Below are 26,369 nucleotides of genomic sequence, written 5' to 3'. Positions count from 1 at the left end.
GGCCATTTTTTCCCTTAAAATGTAGTAGGGTTTTGGGTGAGGGAGCGAAATTTTCGTTTTGTAGCTCACTGTAAATTAATTTCGAGTTTAATTATCCAAGGCAACTTTTGGAAGGATTTCCGCCTTGATAACATGCCAGCCCAAAGAAAGTGTTGTATGTTTTAGTTTGTTGGTAGCTTTATCCTGCAAGAAAAAAGTTTTCGAATTCAAAAATGTTATTTTTATCATCTATTTGGACTTTTTTTAATAAAGATGAGACCCACATGCGTTGATGGATCCTACCTCTATTAGAGAGATAATACAAATGATGGTATAAATAGATGGTAAGTGTAGAATCATAAGAATTTGGTTATCTGAATGAATATTTCCTTGGAATGGATGTTTTTGACGGGACGATAATCTGTATAACTCTACTTTAGAGGAGCAGATTAGAACTTGGATGTATAGTCAAAGTACATTGCGTAATTAATTGACCTAATCCGCATTTGCACAATCGGGTGAAATTTAAGACAAGAACTGAAGATTGTTATCATTCACGATTTTCATCCGTGATCGAAAGAATGAGACTGGTATATAAATCTTGTTCAGAAATGGAATCAATAATTTTATTCTAAATTTCACCAAAGAATAACAGAATGGGTCTGAAGTTAAGGATGTTGTGGTTTCATGATGTTCGGAAGTGAAAGGTAGAGTATATGGTAGTGATGAAAATGTGAGATGTACGGTCGTCCTGGGTGCACGGATGTTTCATGTTTGTTTATGAAACAGGTCAGCAGGGGACAGGTGGCAAACAGTTGGAAGAAGTCGCTGGCCACCGAGTTCGCAGTGTGATTACGCAGAAGAAAGACACGTACGTAGGGTTGCATGAGTACGTGTCTACCTCACTTGCTCATTTTCTCCTTCTTCTTCTTTTTCACCGGTGCAATCTCATCGAATAACCTCAAATTTCACTTTGTGTTGAATCTCTTGGTGGAAGAGCAATCAAACAGATAATAGTGTGAAGATGTTGAACACGAGCAGCGGCAGTAGTTGTTTGGAAGCAAAGCCGTCGTTGATGCAGGAGCTGCGTAGCTTCGACAATGGTGGCTTCTCCGACCTCGGCCACCCTCTCCTCAACCGCATCGCCGAGAGCTTCGTCAAAGCTGCTGGGGTTTCCTTTCTCTCTCTCTCTCTCTGTGCATATATATGCATGTGTGTTTGTGATATATAACAGAAGTACGTGCAAAATATCTAAGCGTTTTGTTAATAAGGTTGTGTTGCTGCAATGCACAGATCGGAGCACTTCAGGCCGTGTCACGTGAGGCTTATTTCACAGCCACTGAAGGTAACCATTATCTGTTTCCTTCTACTTTCGAATTTCTTGGTGTTTGTATATGTGTGTGGATTATGGATGTATAATAATTACTATTCCTTTAAATTTTAAGTAATTATCAGAATGACTTGATGGGACAAATAATATTTGGAATTTGAACTATCCGCATGTAATTAATGTTGTCTATCGGTTTGTGGTTTTATTTGATTTAGTCGTTTAAGTGGTGAAGCATGCGTGCATGTGTTCATTGTAATAATGTGCAGGATTTGATTATACTTCATATTGTCATTTTAATTCCTCCTAGATAGACAGATAAACGTTGATGCGTTTGTATGCATTCATGTTCATCGTTATGTGCAGGATTCGATTCAAGTACCAATGGTATTCCACCCGAAATCTCAGTCTTAGGCAACAAAAAAAAACGATTCCTTGATCTCAGAGGTATCCAGCTAACCACTCCATGGTTAATTTTACAACTTTTATTGATGTAGAATGCCCTTCGGAGACTATAAATTACGAATGTGGAATATGAGAACCCTTTGTAATATTATGTCTGTGTTTGTCCATCAGTTGTTGGTATGTTGAACAATTGTGTCTCAAGCGGTTGTTTATGTGCTTTGCAGGTGAAAACAACAGAAAATCTCTTGAAGCTATGGTAAGTTGAAAATTACCATTTAAGTACGTAATTCCAATTATTACTAAGATTTGGTTATATAGAGAAGCCGTTTGGTTCTGTATTTCGTAGTTACACTCAAATTACCAATCGATTATATGATAGAGGTGCCCTAATGTTGCCACCACACATTATTCATAAATAATTGAATGCTCTGGTGGTCTGGCCTTATCTACATTGGAGCTTTTTGGTTTGTCCGCCATTGGTGAATTTTGTACTTCTTTGAATTCTAGCTAGTCTAACGAAGTCGTGATGCTTTTAGTAGTCACTGATTCATTGTCACAATGTTTTCTAGGTGAAGAATACAGGAAAGGAATCCTTACAATGGGGTAAGTACATTTTCTAATCAAATTGCAAGCATGAAATATATGCATCAGTTTTACATAGTACCTTAGCTAATGCTAACGCTAACTATGTTTGTAATTCGTTTTCTACTGAAGTAACCTTTTTTTAGTATGGACATTAGACAAGCTAGAGATTTCAGTTTTTCCTGCTTACAATTACGTGTGCGCAGTTTGGAGAGCCAGTGTCATGTACCACTGCGTTTGGAAGGAAGTTGACATATTTTAATTTGCAGGACTGGCTGCGGGGGTCTATTCAGGTCTCACATATGGCCTGGCAGAGGCTCGTGGAGCTCACGATTGGGTAATGCTTAACTATCTTCTATCATGGATCCAACGCTGCAAGCATTACTAAGATCTTGCTACTTGTATTTTGCTTATGGCCATTGTCTGTTCTTCGGTGCAGAAAAACAGTGCAGTTGCGGGAGCAATTACAGGAGTGGCCCTGGCCCTCACATCGGAGGGTACTTCCCATGAGCAGATTGTGCATGGCGCTATCACCGGAGCTGCCATATCAACCGCTGCAAATCTTCTTTCTGGGATATTTTAGGCTGCTGATTGGGGTCATATGTAGTCCCGCGCTTTTTTTTTTTTGGATAATGTAGAGATGCGACTTTACTGCCATCCATCTCTTGTTTAAGGAACTTCTGGTTAGGATTTTGCTTTCTGGATGCTTAAACTTACTGGTTTAGTATCGAGGACTTCGGATGATGGTTATCGAAGGTTCATTTTTCGTAGTCGGGCAACCCTTTTGGCCTAATTAAGCAGTGTTTTTGATATATTAAGATCATTCATGAAAGTAGCTCATCAGTTTGTTATGAGCATCCTCATCCAGCTCGACAGAGGACCCTTTTTCAGGTGTCAGCGGAGCCGCAGTCCTACCCTCGTCCCAGTTTTAGGGTTTCATGCACGAGCCCTTAAAAACAGTACATACTTCAGAAAATTAAAGAAAGAAAAAACATGGAATATTTATGAATATTACAACGTATTTTCATCGGAATGAATCTGCAACGAAGGCCAAAATATTTTGAAAAAACATATTGTGGGATTAAAGGACAAATAATTGGTGTTATCAGTGCAAAAGTTTTAGTTAGAAATGTATGAAGAGCACATTCCTTCAAAGAACAGTTCTTTTTCTGCATTCATTTGATTTTGTAGTTTTGTGCCATTCTCTTATCTATTTTCTAAAAACTAAAACTAAGAGAATAAGCGTGTTGAAAATAAAATATAAAAAAAAAAAAGAGAACAATTTAAAATTAAAAAAAGAGAGTAGAGAATTAAGAAACATTTAGAAATAAAATATAAAAAAGAGTATAAAGAAATGTAAGGATACAAGAGATTAGGAGGAGAACTCAAAGTGTCTTTTTTATTTTTATTTTTATTTTATTATTATTATTATTATTATTATTGTTTTTATCATTGGAAGCCTACAAAGTTTAGAAGGAGAAATCAAAGGGGCTATTTTTTTATCTCATTTGTATGACTTACTGTAGAAAAAATTCTAACTACTTACATATTGACCCCAAATGGACAGCTATGATGAATAATATTTACAGCAATATCATCTATTTGATTGTCCACGTTCCAACTGAACAAAATCAGTTGCAGGTACTGCAAAATACAAGTTACATGATCCGAATGTGCAAACTGTCTTGGGTCCAAGACTGAGAGCAACTAACATGACAATGGCGTCTTGTGCACATCATGTAGCGCTATGTTATGCATCATTGTCATAGGAAGCTACTATGGTAGTAAAAATATGTCGTCTTCAGTTTTGACGAATTTGTACTTACAAAATAATAAACACTTTTGATCAAGGTCAAAGCCTCATGCGCCCATGACGTGGGGGGTTGGCCAATGAATCTCCGATGCCTAATTCAGTAACTCTGAAAAGAGTGAGTGTTTAGAGCTTTAGTGTGTAGCCAATGTTTACCAGTAAATGGTGTAGATGGAGTATTTATAAGGAGGTGGCGGGCCTAGGTGTAAGGTTTTGCTTACACGGGCAGCTTTCTATTGGCTAGATTGTGTTATCCGTAGTAGGAATATGATGAATAAGGAAAGAATTTCTCCAAGATATTATATTATGATATAATATCTTGGAATGATGATGGAAGCATTTTTAATTGATTGTGACAAAAATTCTTTATGTGTTTGAGTTTATCTTCAATTTAGTTGATCCCAACACCAAATAACAGTTTTGGGTCTTGGATACTTAGATCAAGCGGTTGATGACCAATTGTAGACCGTGCAGTCCAATACAGTAGATAAACTAATCAATATCTCGTTGTGGTTATAATAATAGAGTTTAGTGTTAACAATCCACTCGTAACATGTACGTAATTGTACGTAATTTTAATACTAGTACACTCCTAGGTATAATTCGTTTATTCATGTTTTAACATCTCGGTTAGTAACAAGGTAACTTTGTGATATGATTACCGTCATAAACAAACACTTTTTTTTTACTGAAAAACAATAATTTCTCTACTCTTAGAGGAATATGAGAACTTATACTATTGCTCATATTATTATGTCATCTTCAACCGAATGAGTTAAACATAGTTTTGTTCAGAATTATAGCTTATAAGAAATTTTTTACCAGACTAAAATTCTGAACAAGACTATATTTAGTCTCTTCGATTAGAAACGGTAATATTAGGCTACCCAATCAAATGTCTAATTAAACCATGTCAAAATCAATTTTTGCATGTCGATATAAACAAAATGCATATTTGTCGATTAATCCCCCGAACTTGTACAGTGCTACCAATTTCCCTTTTGAACTTTAATTTTAGTCGATTACCCTCTCGAATTTTATAATTAGCCAATTTCCCCCCTTCAATTTTAATTTTAGCCAATTACCCCATTGAACTTTAATAAATAGCCAATTCCCCCTAGCGTTAGCTTTTAAAAAATTTCATCTAATTTTTTTATTCATCTTGATCATAGGAATAACATATGACAACTGTATGATGGCAAAAATGACGGAAAATTGAATGAATGAAAAGTTGAATGAAAATTTTTAAAATCTAACTCCAAGGGGAAAATTGACTATTTATAAAAGTTCAAGGAGGTAATTGGTTACAAGTTAAGTTCAGGGGGGCTAATTATACAAGTTCAGGGGAAAAATTGGTAGTTGGGTAAATCAACAAATATGCCTATAAAAAAAAGGGAGTTTTAACTAAAAGACTGCGGTATTGTTTACTTTAACGAAAAAACACATTTTACACTAAAAAGTCAAATCTAGTACTATTCACTTTACCCTTTATTTTGTTCTTATTGTTAAAACTCAAAGTTTTCAAACCATTTTCATTAGTTTTTCTTAAAAAAAAAGGACTCCTTTTCTCTATTGAGCCACCTAATAGTAAATCTTAATTAAAAGGGTAAATTACACTTTATAACTCCAGGTTTGAGGTATATTACAACCTTTTACAACATCCTTAAAACATTTCATTTTCATATCTCAAGTACCATATGGCTGCCAAACATTTCATTTACATTAAAAATATTATAATAATTTACTCTATTAAAATAAAATAAATAAATAAACTGAAAACCCAGAACCCATCTTCCCCCATCCACCACCCTCTCTCCCGTTTCTTCCTCCGCCATCACACCATCGCCACCTTCAGCCCTTTCCTCGGTGTTCCCTCCACATTCTTTCTCCGTTCCCAGAGCCTCACCGCCGCGCCTAGGCTTCACTCTCTGTGGCATCCCTCCACCTCACTCACGACCTCACCGTCCCCGAGAGCACAGTCGATCACCAAATCCGGCAGGCCGCTTGCATCAACTTCAAAAACCACCTCAAGCCGCGCTGGGCTCCCAACTCCTCCTCCGACGAGACCCCCATCCCTGATGCTGAGAAGGACCAGATCAAGGGCTTCATCGTCTCCCTCATGCTTTCCTCAACCCAGGAGCCAACCTAGATGGCTAAACCCCCGATCGTTGAATCTCAAACCCTCTCTCCTTTCATCCCTTCTCCTTTCTCTCTCCCTCTCTCACTGCAATTTTGGGTCGGGGATGACATCCTCACCGACTTGTGGTGGTCCGAAACAGCGCACACCCCACAGCACAAATGGTGGGAGAGAGAGCTTTGCAGCGAGGGATTGGAGTTGCTGGGTTTTGATTCAAGGTGTGTGGGAATTTGCAAGGATTTGCAGTGTGTGTTGGTGGGAGGGAGGGAGGAAAGAAGAGGTTGAAGATGAGGGGTAGGTGAAGAGAGTGGAGGAGAGGGAGGTGGTCGGGGGAATGGGTTTTTGGGTTATCGGTTTTATATTTTTTAATTTTTTTTAATAGAATAAATTATTATAATATTTTTAATGTATAAAAAATTATTATTTTTGCCACATGGCATAAATATAACGATCACGCAACATAAATATAACAATCACGTCAGCTCTTAACGGATCAATAAATGAAAAATATAATAGATGTATTATATTGAAATAAAATAATACTTAAGCTACGAAAATGAAATGTTTTAAGGATGTTGTATGAATTTGTAATACATCTCAAATCTAAGATTGTAGAGTGTGATTTACCCTAATTAAACGGTCCAAAGCACCGCCCTTATCCCTCAAAACCAAATCAACAGCGTTGCGTTTCTTGCCCTAATTCAAGTTCCCTCGCGGATACCCGAACAGAAGAAGGTAACCTTTCTCTCTAATTTCTTGGTTTTTTCGTTATTTTATTGTTTTAATAGTGATTAGGGTTCTGGTGCAAATTTATTGCTGTAAATGTCCTTCCTTGAATTGCCCTAATCTCCGGCTCTGCAACATTTCGTGAGCAGATCGGTAAGGAAAGAATGCTCTTTTCAATTGTTTTGGGTTCTCAATTGTGGGATTTGGGGGAAAGTTCGGGTCGTTTCGTTAAGTGTTGCTGTAATTTCGATGTTGTTTGAACTTATCGACCTTAGTAGTGTGAGGGGGCAAAGTGTGTAAATTGCAGTTACCTCGACTCAGAATAAGGTTAAATTGATAGTCTTGTTGAAGAAAATGCTTATTTGTAGGTTACATTGTGAATTAAAACTGATGATGCCGATTGAATGAATTATTAAGATGAGAAATCGACCGAATGAAAGTTTTTGATGTACTAGCCTTTGTTTATACTAAGGTATATCAAAGCTTAAGTATTTAATGTTCAAATATGGATTTGTTTCCATTACATATGTAGTCCGAGGATTCTTGTAGATTTATCAGCCCTACTTTTTACAGGGAGATCTTGTGTAACTCTTGTCGCTTTTATCGTGGACAAGTTACCATCCAATAAGCTTAGTTCTATTTTGGAGTAGATTTTGTGTGTGAATGAAGTCTTTATTATGATTTATGTTGATTGATTTTGGCAGTTTGAAAGTTCTACCAGCCATACAAAGTTGGTTAGTTTTGTCGGTTTTAATGCTGCATTCTGTGTATACCATGTGTTTTAAAACTAGTTGATTTAAATGTTTTTTTTTTCTGGCCTTTTATCCTTTAAGTTCTTGATATTTACTGAAAAGCAAAATACTTGTTTTTATTTTGGGATTTCTTACTTTATTGACCAGGGCATGGCAATATTCAATGAATGTGAATGACCTAATTATCATTTAAATGCAGAGTGAGTGCTTTGGAGATTGTGGTGTTGATACTTTTTTTGGAACTTCAGGCAGTTGGCATTTGTGGAGTAGGCAATTGCTTGTATTCGGATTTGAACATTGTGAATTAGAACATGTCGAGTAAGAAAGAAGAGAAAGCTCAAGCTGCAGCGGAGAGGATCAAGGCTGCAGCCTTGAGTGCTGCAAAAGGTCTTAGTCGAGCTCAGGCTGAAAGGGCGGCTGCTGCAGCTGCTCGGAATGTTAATGCTTATGGGCAGAAGGAAGAAGGACCCAGCAGATGGCAGGAGAAAAGGGAAGCCAAGAGACAGATGTATTTGATGAGTACTGAAAAGGCTGTGAGATTGGGTGAACGGAAAGACCTCAAGTCAAATGTATCTACTGTTGGTGGTGCAGCTTCACAATGCCAGAAGTGTTACCAACCCGGGCATTGGACATATGAATGCAAGAATGAACGTGTTTACATCTCACGACCGTCTAGGACCCAGCAACTCAAAAATCCTAAACTGAATATGAAGGTTGAAATATCGAATGATTTAGATGGTCCAGAAATCGAGGAAGAGAAGAGTGAAAAGCAGTCAAAGATAAGCAAGAGGAAGCATCGGTCAGCTTCTGATTCTGGCAGTGATAGCGAGGCTTCAGTTTTCGAGACTGATAGTGGGGCATCATCAGTTACTGGATCTGACTCTTCTTCAGAGGAGAGTAGTTCAGATTACAGTTCATCTTCTGACTCAGAGGAGGAGAGGAGGCGCCAAAGGAAGAAAAAGAAGCAAAAGATGGCAAGGCGTAGAAGAAGGTACAGCTCATCATCTGAATCTTCTGATTCTGAGTCAGTTTCTGAATCTGATTCTGATGATAGGAGGAGCCGGAAGAAGACCAAGAGGCACAGCAGAAAGCACTAAATGAGGTGATCGAGCAGCATAGTGAAGAGCAGTTATGTATTTGGTTCAACATGTGTCGTGTTTTGATTTAGTTCAGTTGCGATTTTGAGACGTCCTAGACAAAGGATTTTCCGTGTGGCGAATTTAGACCAAAATAATCTTTGTAGATGTTTCCTTGCGATTTCTTTCTTTTCGCTCCTGCAGTATTTGAACTTGTACCGTACTTGCCGTGGCTGTTTTTATAGATCAAGATTTTCTTTGGTATCCATTATTGTTCTTCAAAAACCAAGTTGGTTAGACAATAGAAGCTTGCGTTTTTGTATGAAAAATGATGTTTCTTTGTGAGAGCGAGTTGATTGTACCACTGGCTATTGGCATATGCCCAAATGAGTTTGTTTCGTAACAGTCGATAATTCTTTCTGAAATCGTGATGGCTTTTCATCGAGCGAATTTTTAGCTGTTCGCGGTTATATAGCTGTTTGTGTTTATTTCTCTCATCACGTGATGAGACACAAAATTACTGATAGATTGGATTGACAATTCTTACAATACTTAATCGATAATTCGGAGTGATAAAACAACTACTAACGTGATATTTTAGGGGAGAACGATAATTTGGCAAATCAAATTAGTCAAAATAATTTGACAAATCACATTACTCTAATATTATATTGGAGGATTGAAACCTGAACTCCAATGTTTTGGTTAATTGGCCTATACGAGATTTTAAGTTCAAATATCATAGATAGCAAATTTGAAACGAATTTAATCCTCCACGTCTGTAGTTTACCAAAAATACCCTTAAATAGAATTCCGCTTAAGACTGAAGCAGATTATTTATAATTTTATAGTGCCGCCAGAAACATCTAAACTTCTAAAGAAAGAAACCACCAGAAGAAGAGCAGAAAACCCGCCATTCGCCAAAAGAAAACAATCAGAACACTCACAGAGAGAGAAAGAGAGAGGGAGAGCTCCCAAGCCCTAAAACTCAGAGCTTGTCCACGATGAGTACCATGAAATTTTGCCGCGAATGGTCAGTAAATCCCACCACACTGTATTTAATTTTTAATTTCAGTTTATCATTTTTTTTTTTTTTTTTTTTTGTGAATTTGCCTTTTGAACTTTGTTAGTTTTCAGTAACAACATTCTGTACCCGAAGGAGGACAAGGAACATAAGATTCTCCTCTACGCCTGCCGCAACTGCGATCACCAGGTCAGCTCTTTCTCTCTCTCATTTTCCTTTCGCATGATTTGTTTAGTTTTAGTGCTGTTTTATGAATTTATTAGATTTTATATATTTTCTTTGTTTGCAGGAGGTTGCTGAGAACAACTGTGTCTACAGAAATGAGATACACCACCCCGTTGGCGAGCGCACTCAGATATTGCAGGATGTAGCTGCAGATCCTACTCTTCCTCGAACTAAAGCCGTGCGTTGTGCTAAGTGCAAGCATGGAGAAGCTGTATTCTTTCAGGTTATATGTCCTATCCTCTCTGTTGTGGTGAATTTTATCCTTGATGAAGTTCCAACTCACCTTGCACCGCGTAGCTGTTTGTTTACTGTATGTAAGGGAGATTCACAACTGCTTCTAATTTCTATGAGCTTACTGTATATGTGCAGGCAACTGCTAGAGGAGAGGAGGGTATGACATTGTTCTTTGTTTGCTGCAACCCCAGCTGCGGCCACAGGTGGCGAGACTAAGATTCAAGGCCACCACTTAATGTTCTCAGTTCTCCTTCTGTCGGAAACACATGTTGCTCAAAACAAATGTATCGTTTTCCAAAAATGTAACTAGGATGGAGATTACTTCTAAAGACCTGTGTTGAAAGCACTACTGCATTTGTTCAGACTATCTTTTGACATCCAATTTGTGTGCACTCAAATATTACTTTTTGTTTTTGCCACAACACCTTGCTTCGTTGCAATTTCGAATCACAAAGGGCAACAGGCAGGGCCTCATTTTTTATTTATTTATTTATTTATTTGTGAAACCCTGGGGCGGGGAAGGTGAAATCCACCCTAGATACAAGTATTGAATCGGAAGTGATTTTCGCACTTCTATTTTAAATAAATCGAAGGAGTATCAGGAGGCAAAAACAAGAGGGCAGAAAACAAGAGGGCAGAAAACAAGAGCGAAAATCACGAGAAACAACGAGACTTAAAGGCTGATTCTTTTTTTTTCCATTGCAAAAATAAACCGAATGTCTGTACAAGAATGAATTCCCTGGTAAAAAAATTTACACTACCATTTTTCTAATTCCCTTCTGAACAGAACACCCGAAATTGAGAAAGAATAGAAGGGGGTAAAAACTAAAATCGAGATTAATGACTCAAATTCTTTACAAAACCATGGGAGCTACAACCTACAAGGATGAGATTGTCTCTGTGAACCAGTCTGATAGGCATTTCAATTTCCCTAAAAGCTCTTTATCTGATGCGCGTTTGACCGCATTGCTCTCGAGATAGGTTTCAGCATTTAACAGCAAAACCTGAAAGTCATGCTTCAGAGCTTCCAGGCTTCGATAGTAGTCGTTCCCTAACCTAGACTGGATCACATCAAGAGATATCGGAACCACGCACCTGAGAGAATTCCATAAAACAAGATTACATGTCATCAATACCCAGATAGCATTTGAGAAAAAGTTCCATCACCATCAGTTTGACGGACAGAGCATGCACGGCATGGAAATCCAACGATACATACAAGGAACGCTATAAGAATAACAAAGACATACCAGTTTGTAAACTTTGGCTTCTGTTGAAGTTGCATCAGTTTGTCAACCCCAAAGGGATCCTGAATTGTACACAACAATATTGAGAAAAATCCTTGTAAATCTTCAGAGTTTACTAAATGAGGCCATTGGCCAAATTCTTTTTTCGAGTTATTAAAATTTAAAAGTAATAGAATTTTTCTCCTTAATACCTGGCGACTTCCGGCTGATCGATCTAGTTTGGAAAAGGCCGCATGCAGCTTCTTTTTGCTTTTATCATCAATGCGAGGCGGCTCCCATAGAGTATTTTCGTCAAAAAGCTCCCAAGGACTATGCAGCTGTGTATCACTAGGATCACTCTTATACTGAACAGTGTACATCTCCCAAGGACTGTCTGGGAACTCGGGCGATTTAGACCGTTTAGATGTAACCCTGCCATGCCACCACTTACCGTCATCCTCACCCTCATTTTTCCACCAGACTTTGCAATGATCCCTACATGACCAATTTCTCTCTATGGAAGAGTCATAGCGTGTTCTTTCAACAATGAAGTCTGGGAAACCAGTAACTTCCGGCAGGGTCACTTTAAAAGATTTACCATACACATCAGAAGAAGGATCTACAAAATGAAGCGTCAATTTACAGCAGCTATCCCCAGACCCTGCAAGTGAAGAATACTCTAGGTCTTGAACATTGCAAAATTCTACAGCTCTTATTCTCCCCTTTATAAACCTCCATGGTGGGTTTTCTCTCAATCCACCAAGATCGAAATACTCTTGATGCCCCTGGTAAGAAAGGAAAAAGAAAAGGAGGTTACCAAAGTAAGCGATATTATCGACATTCATACGACAAAACCAAAACAAGAAAGGGGTGCCCAGTGCACAAGCTTGGGACAGTGCAGGGTGGGGGGGTGGGGGTGGAGGGCAAACAGATGCAGCTCTATCCCTATTCAAGAAAAGCTGTTTAAGCAACTTGTGCGACCAATGGGTCGCTCAGGGATGCCATATTGTGGCACCAAGGTACAAGCTCCACCCTCCTCCATGCAAAGGAAGAAATAAAAGGAAAAAAAAAACAGCAGAAAGATATAGAGAAACCTGTCTCAGATAAACAACTTCGTCCCCTATCTGGGGAATATATCTAGAGCTCTCCTCGTGTGTTGACAACATTAACCATGATACTTTCTTTGCTGACTGATGCGGCTTCCTTTTATCCATTGGGCTCATGTCAAGATAACTGCTTCTTCTGTTTCTACTAGACCTCAACCCAACTGTTGTCCTTGAACTTGATCCCCATTCTTCATTCCCAAGTTGAAACTTGTCCATGGAACTTTTCTGGTTAATTCTAAATGTATAACCTGGCTCATGTCCTTCCGCCAACTTAGGATCATGATCTGGACTACTTGGATCACATGCAGATGCCTTCAACCCCATGGACCGTGTCCTGCGGCCTCCATCATTTGTGTCATCCTGAATGTCTCCAGCAATGATATTGTGGTTGCTTGTATTTGAAGTATACGAACAGCCTTCTCCCTTAACACCACTATCACCTTCTGAATTACTTCTACCCCTATGTGGTTTCACCCTTCTATAAACAGCACTGAACATTTTGTTTTTTTGTAAACTGGATTCGGCAGATTCATGTGTGCCAGCAATAACATTCTTGTCAGATTCATTTTCATTGTCTGATTCTCGTGAACCATCATATCTATGATCTGGAATAAATTTATGGGTTCCATTATCCTCTGGCACAACTGGACCCTGTTCCATCGTCCAACCATTTTCCATCTCTACCACAGAGTTAATTTCCTCTTTGCAAGGACTAGGATCCCTTGAAATCCTCCTCAACCTTAATTTCGTTGAGACAGGTACGAGCTTCTCATTTTGTTCGAAAGAGAAACCAGTCCCGTCCTTATCAAGGCAAGAGGAAGTGCTTGCATCCCAAGGGGCCATGTGAACAGATTTAGGCGATTGATCATGATCCTTGCATTCACTAAAATCTGAATGCTCTTTAACATTGGTTTCACCAATAAAGCCTTCGGAGATACTAGCCCCAGTGGTTTCCTCATTCACTACAGCCACTGTGTCCATCTTATCCCTGTACCTTTGGCTTTCTGAACGAGGAGAATTGTTTTCAGGTTTTGTGTAGTCTTTTTCATTGTGACCAACAACTGCACTGGCTCTGGCAAGTGCATCCAATGACATGAATTCTCCTGACCTCTGGCGCTTCGCTGTTCGTGCTCTGGACCCTCCCCAACTAATTCTCCCTTTGAAGTCTAAATGATTTTCTACTTTGTGTGATTGCCCACTCACTACTGTTTCAAATGTGCTGCATTTTTTATCCACCGGAACGGAAGTTGGATCCTGAGGACTTATATCATTTTCATTTGCTTCTTGAGGCACTCTATATGATTGATCAACCAAATCTTCATTACAACAATTATGTACTGTGCTTTCTCTAGACACGAGCTTATTTGACTCCCGTCTTGGCAATTTAAGCACCAACCTCCTACTGCTCCCAGCATTTACTAGAAACTCAGGGCGTTCAATAGGTTTAGCCATGTCCTCAGACTCATCGAGAAAAACCTCTTTTCCTTTCAAATGCTTGCCTTGCTGATTTTGTTTATCAGATTCATCACTCTCAATGTTTGAATCCTGAAGTGGGGATTCACTTCCTGACATATCATCTTCCAATCCATCTTCATCTTCTCCATCTGCAGATCTTCCAGTAATCTTAGAAAATAGATTAAGAGCATTGCGTGCAGCAGCTCTTTGAGGTCTCAATGATGAGGAACATTTCTTTTTTGAAGCTTTTCGTCCATGTCTTGATTTCCTTGTTCTGTTACTTCTGAATGAATTGCCAGCACACTCATCCAAATTCCTTCTTTTGACACACCTCCCGGAAGAAGTCATGACTTCAATCTGAGGAAAGAGATAACAGAAAGGAGAGACATTCAGCAAGGTCCTAACCAAATTCTGAAATATAAATTGTTATTGAAAGAGAACTTACGTCAGCCTTTTGTTTTTTCCTTTTTGATCTTCGAAGTCCATCCATTTCAGTATCCTCATCCTCACTTTCTTCACTGCACTCTGGATCAATAGAGGGATTTGAACTTAAACTTCCTTGCTCCCCTCCAGTAGAATAATCTTCAGCAATATGGTACTCTGAATCCGTATCATCACTACGTAATTCAGTTTCTGGTTCCCAATCCATGGCATCTAAAAACTCTGGCAGAGGTTCAGCCAACATATCCAAGTCTGCCAAAGGCAAAATTTGGTAATCTGGATCTAGACTGAAGTCAGGCCCAACAGCAAGTTTTAAAGAGGAAGGACGCCACTCAGCACCCAGAGCTCCTAACCGCCTCTTCTGGTATGCACTCTGGTAGGGTTCTTCATACGGTAACATGCCTAGTGTTGCCACCATAAAACAGTGCTTGAGAAAATAAACTTCCAGAAGAGAATAATTCCTACAAAACAAGGAGTAGAGACAAACCTGAATCACAAAGTAGATCTTGCATATTCCGCCGGTATGCTGGAAGCTGAGTTTCCTGAATCAAACGTTGTGGATATTTCAAACTAAGAAGTGGCCACATCATGTAATATAAATAAAACTACTAAACATCTAATGTAGGAGCATTGCAAATATACTTAGAATTAAATTATGTTAGGTCAATCATGTATACATCTATACTATAATTTTAAGGTGGCACTGAGTTTTGGCGCACACCAAAAACTTTCACCCTCTAAAAGGAATATTGAAACTGGTCCCACTATCCCAAACTGCTAAATTAACCTCACTTAGCCAGTCCCCTGCATACAGTTACCCATCCATCATAACCACCACTGAGACCACACACAGTGAACTTTGTCATGCACGGGAATTGCATGGCCAAAATGAGGGGTCTTTGTTTGTACATCAACCACACATCAAAAGAACAAACATGGCAGATCACCTTGGTTTGTTTATTTTCTATTTACTGGTTATGTATATTTTATTCAATAGTCCCTACCATTTAATTATCACTTACGTAATTTACTCAATAGTTGAGCTAACCAGAAAATGAAGACCAATTACAAACAATAGTGCAAATGGCCAACTAACCTGGTCAAGAACATTTCCAAAGCTATCATGAACGAGTGGGCGATAATCACCAAGAAAAAACTGTCAAAGTGCATGCACAATTAAGTAAACTTGAAAAACAAAGCATGAAAACAAAATCCAACCAAACTAAAGGCATACATTCGTATTTTGCTAGAAAATTTGAAGGGAAAAAGCATACCTGATCATATTTTGCATCATTTTGGGACTCCCCTTGGCCACTGTCCAATATGTACAATTGGCCAACATCATCAGAGAGGACAATTGATGTTCCATCCCTATATTACAAAGAAAGAATCCTTTGTAAGTACAGGAAACCAGTTAGGAAAGCAAAGTATATTTCACGAAATAGTAGCCAGAAAGAAAAGAGAAAAATGGGGTGCGGGGATACCAACTGACACATCTTCCATGCAAAAAGAGAAGCAAAAAACAACTAGTCATGGAAAGTTATGGTTAATGCTACATAGAATCATTGAAAATGAGGGCAAAAAGTGCCATATAAACCTAGAAAACGATATCATATAGCCAATTTGAATACCAATGATTCAGGATTTCATAGAGTTATAAATCTATAGAGAATAAAGAACATTTAGTGACAATATGACAGGTTCAGCAAAAAAGCTTCCAAAACAGAGAATTCTTATTAGTCACTTACGGCGAGAACTTTCCATCTACCAATTTGTAGTGGGAAGTTTCAAATATCCGAATAGGTATGCCTTCCCATATCTGAAATCACAAGTCAACAAAGCATTCAGAAACCATATAACATAACTTGAAATTGCAAGAAGAATAATTACACCGGAAACTCACATCCCAGACAATTGTTTTTCCGTCATAGCCAGCACTCATTGCTATCCTGGGGTTGAAAGGATGAACATCCAGCACATATGTCTATCAATAACAGAATTAAATATTGTTAGTGATTTAAGTTTACTTGTTCGTGAAAGGTTGTCAGACCTAGACTTTTAACACAATATGACAGACAATAAATCAACAAAAGGAAATGGAAATAGCTAGAAGACTAGAATACTACATCAAGATGTTGGGAAAAAATAAACAGCAGAAGCAATACGTAAGTATACTAGCACATGAGATACGTATGATCAAAACGGCCCAAGTTTCTGTACAGAACTTACACATTGTAGACAAGGCAGCAATAGATAAAGAAGGACGACTATGGCAAGCAATTGAAAAGATAAGCTACCAGAAAAGTGTTCAGAAAGATATATATTTTTTACACTTCTGGAGGCACACACTACTTGACTCAGTCTCTTCACCATACTTATCTTTGCAAGATCAAATAACAAAATTCTTGAACAGAGAATTAGGGGAAGAAAAAAAGGATAATCAATAACGAAGAGATTGAGCCACATACAGATTCAGTATGACCTGTCAGTGAATGCACCAAGCTACCATCAGAAGCATTCCACACACATATTCTGCAGTCTGCATTACAACAAGAATTTTGATATAATTACAGAATTTAAGGCCTTCAACTTAATCCTAGTCCATGAAAGGTTGCGAGGCCTAGGTTTCTTCACTCTATGCAAAGGCATTATAAAATTACTACGGTGCATAGAAATAATATTCTAATACATAAACTATACATGAGAAACAACAAACAAATTACCCATGATAGCAGCAAGGACAAAGCGATTGTCAAGACTCCAGGTAATCATATTAACACCACGAGGAGTTGGAAGAATCCTCTGGCGAGGGCCTCCTCGTGGAGGCTGAGGGGGCATTGGTGGAGGTGGAACTTTCAAATGATATGCCCGCGTCCAACGACCAGCTTTTCCCTGGAATGTGAAATTAGCTATACAGTTTTTTCTATACAAAGCAAAAAATTCAAAAGTTGGTGGATACAACTGTTTCATTAGAAAAGCTTGTTGAGAAAATGGGCAGGCTAGAAAGGAAGTTATAAGTTATCTTTGCTAAAACTTACATGTGATCTTCGTGATCTGGGAATCCAGATAATTGCACTCCCATCGCGAGAACAAGTGACTATGTTGTCATGATTGAACCTGGAAAATAAAGTGGATTATATACTACTGGTAGTGAATCTAAACCCAAAAGGAAAAGTGTAGAATAGACAGATATAAGGGCACAGAGAGAGGAGAGAAATTTTAACATATCAGAGAAAAAGTTAACATCACAATCACAAGGAAGAGGAGAAACAAACCACGAATTTTTAAATTTGGGAGCGTTCTCTTCCTTTGAGGGGTCAGCTGCCAAAAATCTAGATACTACAGCACAACCACTGCAGTGCATGAAGCAACATAATCAGCATACAAAGATTGATATATATGTTGTTAGCAAAATTTCAGCACAAACTAACCTAAATTGTACGTAATTGACATCATTCTCATGGCCAGATAACACATCAATCTCATGATTTGGTTGGTCTGACTCATCTGAGCCTGGCTTAGAAGCAGTCCACACCTACAACCAGCAAGCTCTTAGTAGAAATATATAAATGGTTTTATTTTCCTGATTTATATTACAACTGAAAACTATTTAAGATACAATTCATGAGTTTATTCAGTACTAATTAGAGGCACAAAATTTGCATTATGCTGAAGCAAAAGTAAGCGAAGATAGTGACTAAACTGAAGGCTGCAGAAATAATAACAGGGAACATGCAGGTTTTATATACCCTTGCAAGAGTGTCCGAGCTACCGGTGACAAAGACTGTTCCATTAGCATTGAATGCACAACAGAAGATATGATGGTCCTGTGTAACAGTGCTTGAAGATGGACCACTGTTTCTCCCTGCAGTAAAGCAATTGTATGACCAAACTGAGTACTCTTTCACCACTTAATAAGTTTATTGAACTTAGCTGCTGCAGTAGAAAAACAACTGACCAACTACAGCATCTGAAGGTCTTGGAATGTACATCTTTGGACTCACTTGAGAACTCCTGGCATCCCATATCCTACAAGTTCCATCATCAGATGAACTGCAAATGACAAAAAAACAGCACAAGGTTAATTACAAGGAGACAATTCCAATCATAATGGTTTCCACCAAAAACACGTTGCAAGCTAACAAAATACAAGATTAACATTATTTAACAGCATCAGTAAAATAAAGAATCGAAAGAGTTTAGAAACATATAAATAAATATACAAAATATATAGAAAGCAAGAAAGAGAGAAAACAGAATTCTTTAACTAGAAACTACAATGATATTGAACAAGCAGTCCAGCTAAATATAAAAAATAAAAAAAAATATTACACAGCTAACGGAAAAGAATCTCTTTAGTCTCGAAGCCATCCAATCCATAAACAAAAGAAAAAGGTCTTTGGGAATATACAGTAAAAACTGCAGCTCACAAAGAATCCTTCTTGTGATGTGACCCCTCAAAACATCCACCTCTACACTACATTTATTCCAAGAATTTCTTCAAGTCCTCACCATCCAAACCACCCATATAAATTGCCTATTACAATCCAACTTACAAAACTATTACCTTTTTTCCATCAACCAAAAGCATAATAATTCTCAAAGAACAAAGAAACCCATGAAATCCATCTTAAAATCCCTCGTATCTCAAAAGCCTTCCTATCCTCAGCAATGCTACGACCTCTGGTGTCTAGTTTACTATTCACATTCAGCTTATGCTGATACTTCACCACCCTGTCTACCAGTCTAGAATTCTATTTCCTTCCTTAGCCCATGGCTTTCCGTCTCCAAATAGGTTTTCTTCTACAAACCATTACCTCAAATCTTATTCTAATCTTGGATATTTCCCCTCCCAAAATCATCCTCTAACTTATCGAATTCAGATATCCTCCATTTCCATTTCCATTTTCTACTTTCACATCCCTAAAGATCTCTCACATTCAAAAAATGGTTCTAGTAGCACAAAATTTCAATAACAAATTGTTTGCACACACAGAAGTCACTGAAATCAGCATCACAAAAAGATAATCAGTGAAAAACAAAAGAATAACAGCATCACATTGCAATTGCATAATGATCAGCAAGGTCGAACAGAAGAGTAAATTACCTGCAGCTAATTAGAAACTCCACATGGAAATTTATTTAAATAGAGTGAGAGAATAGGCCTTACGATAGAAGGTGGTACATAGAGCCTGGCCTGGGATTAAATGTAATGGCAGTAACAGCTGCAGTATGTCCTCGCAATACTGAAATTGGCAGCCCGTCTGGCAAGCGCCACTAGTAAACATGAAAAATTAAAGCAAGTCAACATTGAGTTTCCAGCAAAGGTCAAAACTAAAAAGTAAAAAAGCAAAAATAGACAAAGAATCCTTATATATTGGCAAAAGATGAATCTTACTACTCGAATCATACAGTCATTTGAGGAGGATGCCACCAAAGCATTGTTGGAACTCACAGCCAGATCCGTGATGTCTCCCTTCAACCATAAAATGAGTATAAATAAAGCGCGACAAGGGAAAACTATATCTTTGAGGGGCCAATAACGACTTACTTCATGTCCACGGCAGCTGGCCAAGCAAAATGCAGTTTCCATTAACCAGATCTTCACTAGGCGATCATCTGAACCAGTAATCACATACCTCCCTGAGCAATCAAATGTTGCTGCATCATTCATGTCCAGATAAAACCACCATGAGATATATACAACATTTTAAAGGTGTGAACTACAAACTTGATCAAATGAAACAGCAGGCAAAAGCTTACAATAATTCTCTCCTTTAAAAAACCCTACGATTCATTACAAACTGAAGTAACTCAATTCTTTGCTAATAGTAGAAAGATATGTAAAATGAACTTTCACATCCACCTAACAACAGTGAACTCTGACAAATGAGAAAACATACCACAGTAGACAGAGTTTCGATGACCCCTTAGCCTCTTGGTAAATTGCATCTTCTCAAACATGGTCGAGGGCTTTGCAATGGCATAGGATGCAGCACGAATAGACGGTGCACGATGATGTCGGGTGAAACCTCCCCCAATTTCTCTCAACCGTAGCCCTTGAACCTGATGAGATTTCATGTGAGGCCAACGCATGTGAGGAGTAGGGGGCTTCATTTCATTGTGCACTTGATCCCTTTCATCTGGAAAAGCAGAAGGTGTTCCTTTTTAGATATAATGAAGAATTGCACCTTTTTCGACCAGTGAATGAAAATCAGAATGATAACCAGTAAAACAAATGTATATGTTGCAGAAATAACTTCCAAAAAGAGAGGGAAACACTTTCAAACCCGCAACGGATGATTGAAGATAATAACAGTATGAAAACTTGAAATGAATGTAAGATATGTAACACACACACACACACACACACACACACACAAACACACACAAGCACACACACGCATACACACTCATATAACAAACAAATTTGCAAATAAGGAAAACATTGGTCAATTACTTGAAAATTGTAAGTTCAACAATTAAAGGTAGTGATATGAATTAAAAAATTCAAAGCTTAAATAAATGCCACCTACAGGTCAGAAGTGAAAATGAACCAAGTCCCAAGAGAGTAGGCACATCAGCTGCATTTGGAGCATTTCCACCACTCATACCCCTCGATGGTGGGGCTGCACTTGAAATCAATTGCTTCAAAAGCTTTACCAAATGATCATTTTCAATGTGAGGATACCTAAACGACGAGGAAAGGGAATCAATAGGATATTATAGGGAAAAAAAGAATATAATACAATCATACTTTTTTTTTCAATGACTACACCTACTGGCATGAAATTTTTTGGAATAGAACTACCAGACCAATAAGCAGCCAAGGAAAAGTGTGCTCTGTACATGGGTTTTAGAAAGAGGATCACCAGAAAAACTAAGATCTACAAAACATCCATTTGAATTGAAACGAAATGAAACAAAGACTACAGCTGCTGGATAATTTCTCATGATCCCAAAAAGTCATGAGCAGAGCTATAAGTAGACTAACCAAAGCAATCGCACACACTCCAACAACCCAAAGAAAAAAGAATTAATCAAGTTTCAAGAATTTATAAATTACATAAGAGTCACCCAGATTGGCATTTAGAAAACAGCATACATACTTGAACACTGGCACCCAGAACACCCACTGTTTATTTTCAGAAAAAGAAAAAAAGAAAACAAACAAAAAAGGGATATATAATTCTATGTAATTAACTAAAAACCATAAAGGAAACAACTCATGTTTTACATTGTTAAGGAAAACAAAATTCTTTTATGACTTATATCTGTCCAATTATCATTTTATGATCTAAATCCGTCTTCAGTAATTAACTAATGCCACACAATATTTAGTATCACAAGTCGCAGAGAAATCCAAAAAGGATTACCTAAGAACTGCCGATTCTAAGTCGACTTATAAAAAATAAAAAATAAAAAGCACATTACATACCTGTGCACCAGCATGTTGTAATTTAATGGAAATGATTTCCCATCTTCATTTTCATCCCCACTGTGGATGCCCTTTCTTGAATACCAAGCATGATATCTTCTAGGTAAAAGTTGATGTTCAAGAAGTTCGTTCCACAACTGTCCACAAGTTCTGTGGCATGGTCCAGCAGACAGAAAGTGCATAATAAGAAAATACACTTCTCCCAGGTCAATATCCGCATCAGGCTCCTTAGCATGACTTATATGCATTGTCTCTAGGTCCTCAGGTTGATTCTTGTCTTGAACCTTACTGAGAAGGCTCAAAGGTTTCATACTAAACCTAACAGAAGGTGCATCACGAGACGGAAATTTTTGAAGAGCCATAGCTCCTGTTAAACCTACAAGCAAAATTCCATGAAGGTAAGTGAAGATTAAGCAACAGAGCGGTAACTTGACATAGGAAAATAGAAAAACATGCTCTTGACAGAAACAGTGCTGAAACCACAAACATGGACTCTATGCATCCCTACGCTGAAAACCCGATTGGAGGGTGGGAGTCCATAATATATTTAGGTTTAGCTCATCAACAAACAACATCTAGCTAAGAAAACACTTGTTGAGTCACAAACACCAAAACCTTAAACTAAACCATAGGGTAAAATGCAAAGTGAGTCCCGTGCATCAAACCATTTTAACATTCACACCAACACCATATAAGCAGCATTAAAAATCAGATAGCATTCAACATAATTGGAATACCTATTCGAAACTCCTAAATTGAACCTAATTGAAACAATCAACTCAAATACCTCATCAGGAAAACAAAACCACCTGCTGAATGAGTAGTGCAATTGATTTAACCAAATGAGCAATCCTAGAAAACCCAAAACACCATTACTACACTCATGAAAACCATTTACATTCCACAAACCACAATGCACTCCTCTGTGCCAACCAATAAAACCCTAAAAATTCAATTCCTCTGCACTGCAATACAATTCAATACAAACACACATACAAACAAAGCAAAACACAATTTGCACAAAACCCAAAAACACAAAGCCCTTATCTAAATTCCCAGAGCAAAGAAAAAAAAAAAAAAAAAAAAAACCAAATTGCAGAAAATAATTAAATTCCAACAAGAAAACATCTTTCCTTGAGTACCTTCAAGACGGCATCTTTCAGGATACTAGTGTGGGTCTGCTTCCAGGATTCAGGATCCAGAGGTGGAAAAACCAGAAATTTAAAACTGGAAAAAATAAAAATTCAATTCAATTTTTTTCTTTGGATTAAAAAGGAAAAAGGGGAAGATTGGGAATGCCAGAGAGTGTTTCACGCGCCAAAAGAGGGGTTCTTTTAGATTCTTGGAGGGAGCTCTGTGGTTTTGGCGTTTGGCCTTTACTGCTTGGATTTTCAAGTCTCTCCGTGAGAGAGACGAACGGAAGCCGAAAGAAAGGAGGAAGGTGCGAGGGGCTCGAAACGCAACGTTTTGGACCTCTATGCGCCCCACTCGACTGTAGAGATGCTTTGTCAAGCGAAACCAAATTATTAAACATTTTGCATGCGAACTGTAACGGCGTCGTATGGCCACTCCCTCCCTACATTTCAATTTTGTCACGTTATGTGTACTTTTTTATTTTTTTTTCTATTTTTTTTTTTCTTGTTAGTCCTATGATATGATCTTTTATCGTCATTTGTTACTTTATGACACAGCTCAAATCTAATTCAAAAGTTTGGGTTAGGGCATCATCTGCCCTACAACGCCTAGTTTTTTAAGAAATGGACAATGGTTTTTTTTTTTTTTAGTGGAATAACAAATCTATAAGAAAATCGAATGAATTTAGACGTTTTTCTCAATCAATAATACTATTTTGAATGTACAAATTTGGCATAGTATCGATTAAAAGTGGACTGTTCCACGACTCATTTGTGTTAGTGGGTATGTATACAATTTGTGTCAGTTTTTTTTTTCATAACAAATGTATTAATTTTTGTGTCTAAATAACATTATTATTTTGCAATATGCATTACAAATTTACAATACTTGAGCGGTTTATTGCAAATATAAAAAAATTTGGAGGAAATTTTGTTCGAATTAAATTCTAGAAGTGGAGAGTAAGTTCAAGAAATTTATATAGCATGGATGGCCTCAGAAGTTTTGAAATTTCTCTGATGCACATCAAATTTGCACATATAACTAGCATGCTGAAACAACAACTATTAGATTATCGTCAAATCAATTTTCGTTTTAAAAAAATGGAACTAGTTGGAGGATTCGTCACGACGGTCCACTCTTTCGGGGGCCAAAAAGACTCACAGAGACATTTCAACATCTTGCTGGACTGTCACATCCCGCCCCGGGCCTCCATCACATCCTAGGCCCGACTCCACCGTAGCACGATATTGTCCGCTTTGGGCCCCGACCACGCCCTCACGGTTTTGTTTTTGGGAACTCACACAAGAACTTCCTAGTGGGTCACCCATCATGGGATTGCTCTCACGCGTTACTCGCTTAAGTTTGGAGTTCCTACGGAACCCGAAACCAGTGAACTCCCAAAAGGCCTCGTGCTAGGTAGAGATGAGAATATACATATAAGGCTTACAAGATCCACTCCCCTGGCCGATGTGGGATGTTACAATTCACCCCCCTTAGGGGCCCGACGTCCTCGTCGGCACACCATGGCTAGGGTTAGGCTCTGATACCAAATTGTCACACCCCGGCCCGGGCCCCCATCATATCCCGGGTCTGACTCCACCGTAGCACGATATTGTCCGCTTTGGGCCCTGACCACACTCTCACGGTTTTGTTTCTGGGAACTCACACGAGAACTTCCCAGTGGGTCACCCATCATGGGATTGCTCTCGCGCGCTACTCGCTTAACTTTGGAGTTCCTATGGAACTCGAAGCCAGTGAGCTCCCAAAAGACCTTATGCTAGGTAGAGATGAGAATATACATATAAGGCTTACAAGATCCACTCCTCTGGGCGATGTGGGATGTTACATGGACACCATCATATGATTAACTAGTGTCAATCTCCCTCTAGCCATATTGTCAGATCAATTGATCTAATGATTTTTTGTTCAATTGAGTAATTTAAATATGCAAATTTGATATACGCTGTAGTATAAAAAGCCCATAAGAAGTTGAGCTCAAAAAACCTAGAATGGTCCAGAACGGGGGAGCCCAAGAGAGGAATTATTTGGTTTGGGCAAAAAGTGGAAGTGAACCCAAGCCCATCTTAAGCCCAAAGCACCAAACTTTGCTTATGGGAATGTAGTCGCCCAAGACCAATAACGTAGCCAGGATTTTCAAATAATGGGGTCATAATATCAACCAAAAAAGCTTTATTGGGCCATTTCGTCGAGCACTTAATAGGCACCTCCCAATTCTTATCAGCATATGTTGAAAGTTTATGCCAACATATGTTAACATTTGTAGAGATTTATCGAGGGTGAATGCAAGATACTATGGCGTAATGTTGATGACTATCAAGGCTTTTCAACTAAAGTATTTCATATAAGAGAGAAAATGAAGACAAATATGATAGAAGAAAATATAAGAAGTAGGAGGAGGAGATTGTAATTTAGTTTGTCTTAGCTGTTTATAGGGGTCAAATGCCACATACAAATAAATATCAAGGACAACCAATGATCTCATGCTGGCTCCGCTCCTACCCAAGACAAATAAATAACTAAGCCCACTATTGAAAGACCAATCCCAATACCAAGTAGACAATCTACATATACAAGTTGCCATGGATTTTTTAGGCTAACTTGCTAAGAATACATCACAAAAATTAGATTGAAGTACTTGAAAATGATTAAATGCAATATATTTGAGATATTTTCGAACTGTTTGAGAGTTCTTTATTTAATAGTTTTTTTTAGTGCAGTTGTAATTGACACACCCCAACCGAGATCAGGGCATGCTGGCCGTCACGTGGAAGTGACGTAACCATGTGCACAGTGCGGAAGCTAATAAAATAATAGTGGAAATAGTAATACGAATAAATAAAAACTGGTTTTACATAAAGTAATAACAAGTGCAATGTAAGTACGACGCGAATTCCAGAGCATACAGCCTAAAGCAGTCCAAATGAAAAAGACGCAACAATAGTACACCCGAAGGTGGCCCTACGCTGGTGATCGTCTGTCAGAAATGCCGGAAAAGTCCTCAGGGAAACCACCAAACCTGCTAGTCAACTAGAACCTGGAGGGGCGCAAAACAAAAGCGTGAGTGGGCAAAAACAAAGCTTTTTGAAAACCATTTAATAAATAAGTTATAACCTTTCGCCGTAAAACCTGTATACTTCCCAGAAAATAGATATACATATATATGCCAATCATGCTCAAGAATATACTATGCCAACATCTCAATCAAAGTAAAATGCAAGTGCTCAGGTATAATCATATCACTGTCATATAATCTGGCAGCCGGAGTCACCTA

The 26,369-nt window shown here is 38.2% G+C and overlaps 4 protein-coding genes across 7 annotated transcripts; 3 read left to right on the top strand and 1 right to left on the bottom strand.

Moving 5' to 3' along the window:
• The first annotated feature begins 1,003 nt into the window (after nucleotides 1-1,003).
• LOC137730804 (outer envelope pore protein 16-2, chloroplastic-like) lies at nucleotides 1,004-2,876 on the top strand. Its single transcript, XM_068469777.1, has 7 exons — nucleotides 1,004-1,150; nucleotides 1,273-1,324; nucleotides 1,673-1,753; nucleotides 1,936-1,967; nucleotides 2,281-2,314; nucleotides 2,563-2,630; nucleotides 2,733-2,876. The coding sequence occupies exons 1-7, from the start codon at nucleotides 1,004-1,006 to the stop codon at nucleotides 2,874-2,876; spliced, it is 558 nt and encodes a 185-aa protein (XP_068325878.1).
• Nucleotides 2,877-6,847: 3,971 nt separating this feature from the next.
• On the top strand, nucleotides 6,848-9,244 carry LOC137732060 (uncharacterized). Of its 3 annotated transcripts, none has more exons than XM_068471356.1 (2): nucleotides 6,848-6,975; nucleotides 7,967-9,244. In XM_068471356.1, exon 2 carries the CDS (start codon nucleotides 8,030-8,032, stop codon nucleotides 8,813-8,815), a length of 786 nt encoding a protein of 261 aa, XP_068327457.1. In that variant the 5' UTR covers nucleotides 6,848-6,975; nucleotides 7,967-8,029; the 3' UTR covers nucleotides 8,816-9,244. The 3 variants fall into 3 exon arrangements, with proteins under 3 accessions (XP_068327457.1, XP_068327456.1, XP_068327458.1); XM_068471355.1 differs by having other exon boundaries at nucleotides 6,852-6,975; nucleotides 7,918-9,244; XM_068471357.1 differs by having other exon boundaries at nucleotides 6,857-6,975; nucleotides 7,971-9,244.
• A 465-nt stretch (nucleotides 9,245-9,709) lies between these two features.
• On the top strand, nucleotides 9,710-10,659 carry LOC137730582 (DNA-directed RNA polymerases II, IV and V subunit 9A). Its single transcript, XM_068469566.1, has 4 exons — nucleotides 9,710-9,827; nucleotides 9,932-10,007; nucleotides 10,108-10,266; nucleotides 10,413-10,659. Exons 1-4 carry the CDS (start codon nucleotides 9,799-9,801, stop codon nucleotides 10,491-10,493), a joined length of 345 nt encoding a protein of 114 aa, XP_068325667.1. The 5' UTR covers nucleotides 9,710-9,798; the 3' UTR covers nucleotides 10,494-10,659.
• A 284-nt stretch (nucleotides 10,660-10,943) lies between these two features.
• On the bottom strand, nucleotides 10,944-23,421 carry LOC137730971 (uncharacterized). Of its 2 annotated transcripts, XM_068469996.1 has the most exons (24): nucleotides 23,086-23,421; nucleotides 21,944-22,319; nucleotides 21,042-21,196; nucleotides 20,409-20,648; nucleotides 20,057-20,166; nucleotides 19,904-19,981; nucleotides 19,676-19,782; nucleotides 18,464-18,558; nucleotides 18,255-18,370; nucleotides 17,937-18,040; nucleotides 17,781-17,858; nucleotides 17,544-17,622; nucleotides 17,229-17,397; nucleotides 16,974-17,044; nucleotides 16,409-16,489; nucleotides 16,254-16,324; nucleotides 15,780-15,876; nucleotides 15,602-15,661; nucleotides 14,993-15,047; nucleotides 14,510-14,907; nucleotides 12,598-14,421; nucleotides 11,716-12,288; nucleotides 11,528-11,586; nucleotides 10,944-11,372 (listed from the first exon to the last, which is right to left on the bottom strand). In XM_068469996.1, exons 2-24 carry the CDS (start codon nucleotides 22,303-22,305, stop codon nucleotides 11,156-11,158), a joined length of 5,199 nt encoding a protein of 1,732 aa, XP_068326097.1. In that variant the 5' UTR covers nucleotides 22,306-22,319; nucleotides 23,086-23,421; the 3' UTR covers nucleotides 10,944-11,155. The 2 variants fall into 2 exon arrangements, with proteins under 2 accessions (XP_068326097.1, XP_068326098.1); XM_068469997.1 differs by lacking the exons at nucleotides 21,042-21,196; nucleotides 23,086-23,421 and having other exon boundaries at nucleotides 21,944-22,075.
• Between the last annotated feature and the right edge of the window lie 2,948 nt (nucleotides 23,422-26,369).

The sequence above is a fragment of the Pyrus communis genome, chromosome 4, assembly GCF_963583255.1.
Source record: "Pyrus communis chromosome 4, drPyrComm1.1, whole genome shotgun sequence".
Lineage (NCBI taxonomy): Eukaryota > Viridiplantae > Streptophyta > Magnoliopsida > Rosales > Rosaceae > Pyrus > Pyrus communis.
The sequence above is the reverse complement of the archived record's forward strand: the minus strand, read 5'-3'. Positions and strand labels throughout refer to the sequence as shown.

Excerpts from the sequence above, each read along its gene's own strand:
- LOC137732060 (XM_068471356.1), top strand. The coding sequence starts at position 8,030 with ATGTCGAGTAAGAAAGAAGAGAAAGCTCAAGCTGCAGCGGAGAGGATC.
- LOC137730971 (XM_068469996.1), bottom strand. The coding sequence starts at position 22,305 with ATGGCTCTTCAAAAATTTCCGTCTCGTGATGCACCTTCTGTTAGGTTT. Across the intron at positions 14,422-14,509 it reads GGAAAAAACAAAAGGCTGAC|ATTGAAGTCATGACTTCTTC; the intron begins GTAAGTTCTCTT and ends CTCTTTCCTCAG. Across the intron at positions 11,587-11,715 it reads GATCAGCCGGAAGTCGCCAG|GATCCCTTTGGGGTTGACAA; the intron begins GTATTAAGGAGA and ends TGTACAATTCAG.
- LOC137730582 (XM_068469566.1), top strand. The coding sequence starts at position 9,799 with ATGAGTACCATGAAATTTTGCCGCGAATG. Across the intron at positions 9,828-9,931 it reads ATGAAATTTTGCCGCGAATG|TAACAACATTCTGTACCCGA; the intron begins GTCAGTAAATCC and ends GTTAGTTTTCAG. Across the intron at positions 10,008-10,107 it reads GCCGCAACTGCGATCACCAG|GAGGTTGCTGAGAACAACTG; the intron begins GTCAGCTCTTTC and ends CTTTGTTTGCAG.
- LOC137730804 (XM_068469777.1), top strand. The coding sequence starts at position 1,004 with ATGTTGAACACGAGCAGCGGCAGTAGTTGTTTGGAAGCAAAGCCGTCG. Across the intron at positions 1,754-1,935 it reads ACGATTCCTTGATCTCAGAG|GTGAAAACAACAGAAAATCT; the intron begins GTATCCAGCTAA and ends TGTGCTTTGCAG. Across the intron at positions 2,315-2,562 it reads AAAGGAATCCTTACAATGGG|GACTGGCTGCGGGGGTCTAT; the intron begins GTAAGTACATTT and ends TTTAATTTGCAG.